The sequence below is a fragment of the Mus caroli genome, chromosome 11 (genome assembly GCF_900094665.2).
Source record: "Mus caroli chromosome 11, CAROLI_EIJ_v1.1, whole genome shotgun sequence".
NCBI lineage: Eukaryota > Metazoa > Chordata > Mammalia > Rodentia > Muridae > Mus > Mus caroli.
Genome location: NC_034580.1, coordinates 95,504,818 through 95,511,949, shown reverse-complemented (window position 1 = coordinate 95,511,949; position 7,132 = coordinate 95,504,818). Strand labels below are relative to the sequence as shown.

Genomic DNA, 7,132 nt, shown 5'->3' with positions numbered 1-7,132 from the left:
AGAGTTACCCTGCATGGACTTTTTATACCAACTCAAACCTTGTCCCATTTAACACAGTAGATGATTTTTCTTTATCCATGCACAACATAAAGAAACTAGATTATTATCTACTAACTCTTTTGGTAAATATCTGCCAATACCATTTCCAATAGAACTTGGGTTCAGTTCCTACAACTTGGCCTAACTCCATTCCGCTGATCTCCAGCTGTATAAACTTCAACTCTCAGTATTCACCTGCACTTGCTGGGTGTATGAGGGATACATCTGTACTAGATAAGAGTAGAGCAAGCAGCTTTGAGGTATAACTGCTGAATTCCACCATCACATCATACAGATGTCTTAGAAATCTCAAACAGCAATATCACAATTTATAATTTGCAAGCCAATTGAAAAAAATGCCTTTCTTAAGAAGTTAACACAAACCTAGAATACAAGGAGGTAGAGTCTATCGTGTAATTTTAGTTCTTATATAAGCAGTTGACTATAATACACAAAATACATAAAGACCTAAGACATTTTTCTCAGGTTATTTACAAGTCCCCACCACTTACCTCTCTCATTAAATTGGCAGCAACGATGGATTACAAATAGAATGGTACATTCCAGAAAAGAGAGAATTGGATGACTGTGCTCCTAGATATTTTTCTCAAGCTTTTTCCAACCACTAAATTCAGACAAAAATACCTCACCATTCCCTACTGTCTTCACGGCAAAGAAGTCTCCGTGGGCGGCGCTACAACTTGAAAGTGCCCTTACTCACTCTTGAGTGGTTCAGGCGTTCGTGAATCATACCTTATACTCCGCCCCCCTCGGTTAATCACCACTGAATCAGATTCAGTAAACATTTAATAATACTTAATATACAAAATATATTAAATAACATTCAATAATATTTAATATACGAAAATCAGTCTGGATACTTTCTGAAAAGGAAAAAGAAAAAAAAAGTCATTTAGTTCACAGTGAAAGAACTCTCTGGCCTGAAATACAAATAACGCTCACACATTTCCAATCTATTGAAATGGAAAGAGCTATAAAGACCATTTGACGATGGTGACAGTGTCAATGAGGTAGATGTTAGATGTAACCAGGGGTGTGCTCAATTTGGCAAATACACCGATGCTTTAAATTCAATAGAATTTAGTCTATCTATGCAAGAGAGAAAAATAATGCTTGAAAGGCAATCTCATGGCCTTCTGCTTCCGAGGTTTGGCTAGACGGCCAAGTGGAATGACAACTATTCAGAATAAGGGTGTTGTCTTAACCTACAGTGAGAAGACTCTTTGAACATGGAAACCACAAACACTACTCCAAAGAGTATGCGGCCAATAGAACGAGTCACAGCGACCTTATAAAACAAAACCATCCCCATAATATGTCACAAGTATTTCAATGGAAGCCAATCAGAGGACCACTGAGGAACAAATTTAAACAAAAACAAGAAAAATATGTTAAGAATTTTATAAACAGCAACTTGCTTGACTATATAAAAGGCCCCATGCTCAGGTTTGCTCCCAAACTCAGAAACTCATCCAACCTACTCAACATCCAACCAACTCCTGACAACATGGCCTGCTGTGCTACTAGCTTCTGTGGCTTTCCCACTTGCTCCACTGGTGGCACCTGTGGCTCCAGCTGCTGCCAGCCCAGCTGTTGTGGGACCAGCTGCTTCCAGCCAAGCTGCTGTGGGACAGGCTATGGCATTGGGGGTGGCATTGGCTGCGGCCAGGAGGGTGGCTTTGGAGGCGTGAGCTGCCGTGTTAGATGGTGCCGCCCTGACTGCCGTGTGGAGGGCACCTGCCTGCCCCCCTGCTGTGTGGTGAGCTGTATACCCCCAACCTGCTGCCAGCTGCACCACGCCCAGGCCTCCTGCTGCCGTCCATCCTACTGTGGACAGTCCTGCTGCCGCCCAGCCTGTTGCTGCTACTGCTGCTAATCCACCTATTAAGAGCTAATTTTTCAATTGCCCAGATCATGGTATTCTTGAATTGTGCATCTCCTTAACCAACTCTGGACCAGTAACAAGTTCTCCAACCTTTACTTCGTTGTCTTTTATGAGGCCTCGGAATACAAGCGCATCACAGCCCTGTCCGAGTCTGTTCTATAATCAATACCTTGACCCTCTACAGTGGATCCAGAAATGCTGAGAATCCACAGGCTGACCACCAAATTGTTCTGGATGTATTGCATCTGAAACTCTTGCAGAATTGAGAATTGTCAAAATCTTGGAGAATATTTTCTTAAGAACAGCCTGTAACCCTATTCTTCCTGCTTGGTGACCAACTTTTATCTTCTGTTTACTTAAAGCTTTCCTAACATCAAAGACACCAGCCTACAGCTGAGAGACATTCTTCAGATGTCATCAGAGCAAAATGGAAGTTCCTTAACCAACTTCCAGCTTCTAAGAAATACGCCAGACCATTCTACATTTCCCACTGGATCCTTTCCTTATTTTTTTTTTTTTGGATCATAATTAGTTTGCCTGCTGGCCATTCCATTATATCTGTAGCATTGTGACTTCTGATGTTTCTTAATAAAGCTTATATCCTGGGCAAAGAAACTATGGTTTGTTTCCACTTGTGTTTCATCTGCTTATGGTATTTGAAAATGTACTTAAATGAATCTATTTTTCCCCTCTGAGGGACTGAAGTCATTTAGGTTTCATGTATCACTCATTCCATTAAAATGTATTAAGTGCCACTTTAAGGCAGGAAGTTGGAAGAGATGATAGAGACTTGACAGATGATGAAGAGTCAATTCTTACCTGTGACAACATGGCTATACAGAAAGAAAAATCATAATGCTCAAAAATCATAGCTCAAATACTATGGAATGTGATAAATTGTAACCTCTTCCCAGCTCACAAAAGTAAACTTAGTGGGCAGACATGTTTGTGGCCAATATGTCTAGAGATGCCTGTTTACAATAAGGTATTAACAATAAGGTTTCCCTACAGGCCACGAAGCACCAGAATCCCACCAGAATGGTGTGGAATAATAACAACTGAGACTGGAAGAAATTTTTGGTCTAGAAATAGAGAAAAAAAAGAGAGAGTATTATGTCATTGGGAGCTCGTGGTTCTTGCTATCTGATCTCTTCCTCATTAAACCAACAAACTCAGATAATCTTTGAGACTTTCCATGAAAAGCATTAAAGGGACTAGGTTTCCTCTGCATGTAAATTTAAAAGAAGACAAAGGTCACCCAGGAGCTGACTGAACAAAGGAACCACAAGAAAATAAAGCCTCGAGAGCTCCCAGAAATGATCTAGACGGTCTCCACAATGGAAATAACATATTGGGGTTTCTTGACTGAAAAGAAGACAGAAAGTGAGCAACAGGACAGGAAAACGTAAGAAATTGCTTCAACATGGGACTAACACAGTCTGGGTGGGGTGGCATCAGCAGGAGAGGCTGCACAAAGAGGAGAGTCCATACAGAGAGCTTTGAAATCCCTTCCCAGTGGAAAAAAAAATTACAAAGAACCTACATATCTTTTAGAATAACTAAATCCAAAGCAACAATGCAACTAAATGCTGATGAGGATGTAGAGCAAGAGAAAAGCTCACCGTTGCTGATGGGGATGCAGAATGCCATAAGCCCTTGGAAGTCTGGTACCTTATTACAAAACTCAACATATTGTTACCAATGGATCCATAAATTGTGCTCCTGTAGATATACCCAAAAATGAGACAAAACCTTATATCTACTCTGAGCACTAATGTTGATTCTGTAGGTGAACGGGATAGACAAACTCTGGGACATCTATGCAATGCAATACTATCTGGCTTATAATAAAATAAATGAAGTAAGATAATCTGGGAAAGTTACATGCTAAGTAATTCAACTATACATCATTCTTCCAAAGACACGGAAGCAATTAATAGTTAAATGTTCTGCATACTGTGCTGTGGAGTCATCTGTGATCCAACACTGGAAGACTAAAGAAAGTAAGTTAAAGAAACAGAGAATCGGGGGGCTGTCTAATGAAACCTACAAAGTGGTAGGTTAAGTTTGTGAGTGCTTTGGTGTTGTTTTGTTTTTTAAGATAAATGGAGCATGCATGGTTCTGTGCCTGAGGTGTTCCTCACCACCTCGGCCAACTCTCCTTATTTGAAACATGTGCCTAATACTTGGAACAAAGTCTCGTGAAATGTCAGAGTCCTAGTCCTTATGTAGATGAGTCTGTACAAATGCCAGCAGCTACCCTCCCCTGAAGAGAGTGAGTATGCCTGCATCCAGTCCATGCTTCTTGGATTTCCAAACATGAAAGTCTAGAATATTCCTGTTACATGGTGCCAGTGGCTGTAATGATCTCTCAAAAGTGGCAGTTTCCTACATACAGTATCTACTGGCCATAAACAGTCAAGTAATGGCAAAAGAACACACGTTTAAAATCCGAAAGCAGAAGTAGGAATGTTCCTTCAAAGGAGGAAAATCACCATGGGAAGGTTGATGTTTCTCATCCCAACCAAGTGACGGGAAACAGGGTATTAAATAAAGGATGGAGAAAGAATCACAGGATGAAAAAAAGAACAAAATAGTTTATCTGAGTAAGAAGGAAAGGGGGATAAGAGGCAGAGGTAATAAAGAGTCCTGAGAAAGATACCCAGGAAAGGAAAAGATGGAAACAACCTGGCCTTGTACTTAGCATTGATACTTCATGCTAGGCTTAATTTGTGTAACCCTTGTATCCTACAAAATAGACATGTGTACCCTGGCTTGTACATGAATAACTAGGTCTAGAACGGTAAAATGTCTTGCTTTCTGAATCCACTTCTATCTAACTCCAAACTCCATTAAAAGGGAACTAAAAAAATTGGATGGAGAGTGTGTCAAGGTTCACAAGCCTGGGCCAGCAAGATGGCTCAGCTGGTGATGGAGCTTGGTGCCCACCAACTTGAGCTTAATCTCTGGACCCAATAAAAAGGTACAAGTAGAGCAGCTACTCCACACACTATGACTTACACATGTGTGTCACAGCATGTGTGTCCCCAAACCACACACACACACACACACACACACACACACTAATAACAATGCAAATAGTAAACTGAATAAAATTCCTAATTTATTTATTTATTTATTGAAAACACTTTTACTTTAGGAATCACGAGTTTTGGTAGAAGTTCCTAGATGCTGGTACATAGGCTCTCGTCTTATAGCTTGGCCACTCCCCTTCCATGTTCTGTTTGGGGAGGCTGGGTGGTGGTACTATGCAAACCACATCACTGCTTCCATGACAGACTTTGTTCAAGCCATCCAGCACCCATCCTGGAGCTCCCAATCCACTGGAGCCATCCTTCAAGTTCAGGACGTTAGAAAACATCAAGAAGATGCACAATGAGTGCATCCCTTCAGGACATCCCCCTTGATTTGTATATTTTATTGCTCTCTGACTCTTCCCTTCCCATAGCTGCTTCTTCTATAAGAAACTATTCTTCCGTCTTCTTTTCTAACTACTAAGCTACCTCCTATAGCTAACTAATAATGGCTTATATTAAATTATCAAGGTCAAGGGTAAACTAGCACTTCTTCCCCTCATTAGGTATTTGCTAACACAAAAGTTGGTATCAAGAGTGATTCCAGGAAAAAAAAAAGCAACAATCATATTTTGTGGCTACTTTAACAGAATCCCTAAACTTGTACTTTGTGTTAAATTTCTTGTTGATAGGAAATGAAATAGAATCATACCGCAATTTTTACTTCAATCTATTGGCTTGGGGGGGGGGGTTCCATCCGGCTGCTGTTCTTGACTCCTTGACAACGGTGATGACAGCGGTGATCACTAGGAAGAGAGTGTCCTCTGGCAGTGCTCAGGTGCTCTCAGGAAGAGAAATAACTAACTTGAGATCACAACACCCAGCCAAGCTGTTATCAGAGATCCATAAAAGATGTAAACCAAACAAACAAAAGGATGTCTAAAAGGTCTTTCCTTCCCTGTAGCCACAGAGCTGACATTGTCCAAAGTTGAAGACTAAAGTTTATCCGGTTGCCTAACTGAAGTCAGTCAAATGAGTCTCATCTAGAGCCGGGATCTTCTTCCATAGCTCACAGTTGTTCGGATTCATTTCCTTTTCACGTTTTCTCAAAGCTCCTCCACGGCCAAACCAAAAATGGCCAACAAGTCCCTCTTTACACTTTGAACCTCTCTAGCAGCTGGGTAGCATCTCTCTAACTTGCTCTCTGCTCCCAGCTGGAGAAGATGCTCTATTTTTGAAGGGCTCATCTGATGAGCTGTTCTTCATAAAAAGGATAGCTTGTCCTTTCGGGAATGTTGACAGTATCTATGTTCAGCTGCGCCCCAATGTTATCTGGGAACACCTGTAACCCGTGATTCCTTCTCAACAGATTACTCATGAAGAATTATCCATGTGGCTGAACATGGACTGAAGGAGAATGGGCAATGATATATCAAAAGTCCAGGCCATTGCTCACTTAACTTAACTTGGACCATTTGGGCAGTCTCATGTCCCCTTTCCATTTCTGTGCATCACTTCTGTGTGTACCCGACCTTACAGCTAAGTGACCAGATATCACTGATTTCATTATAAGTGCTGCCATTTGTTGCCTTCAAAAAGGTTTTGCTCACAAGCATTCCAAAAGTTTATCAGCAAGTACGTAGTTTCTGAGGGAGGTGTGCATTTTCACTGAGCCCCACAGGCCCACTCTCAACCCTCCTGCTGCTGCACCAGAGGCTCCACGCAGTGGTCGTGTTGCTCGGTGCATCCCTGACACTGCTGGATCTGCTGCTTTGTAAAGTTTAAATAAAATAACAACCGGCATTGCAAATGGAAGTTTACTACAATGCCTCCCACTGCTCTTGATCGCCTAGGCTCCAGTAGCATTTTGAGTTTTCATTAAACAGGTAAGACTATCACGGTCAAATATAGTAGACATTGACTTCATAATATCTCGTAAAGAGTTGGGTATTTTTCCAGTTGAAGTTAGTTCCAAGTACAGCAACTTGTCTCCAGTGTTAGAGATCTCAGCATGCTCTGTACAACTGAACTCTAAGAAACTCCACTGCAGTAATGGTTTTCTTTCTTTCTTTCTTTCTTTCTTTCTTTCTTTCTTTCTTTCTTTCTTTCTTTCTTTCTTTCTTTCTTCCTTCCTTCCTTCCTTCCTTCCTTT

General features: G+C 41.1%; 1 protein-coding gene across 1 annotated transcript; it reads left to right on the top strand.

The window, feature by feature from the left end:
* The first annotated feature begins 1,522 nt into the window (after nt 1-1,522).
* LOC110305232 (keratin-associated protein 9-3-like) lies at nt 1,523-2,550 on the top strand. Its single transcript, XM_021177078.1, has one exon. It carries the CDS (start codon nt 1,568-1,570, stop codon nt 1,934-1,936), a length of 369 nt encoding a protein of 122 aa, XP_021032737.1. The 5' UTR covers nt 1,523-1,567; the 3' UTR covers nt 1,937-2,550.
* Nucleotides 2,551-7,132: the final 4,582 nt, after the last annotated feature.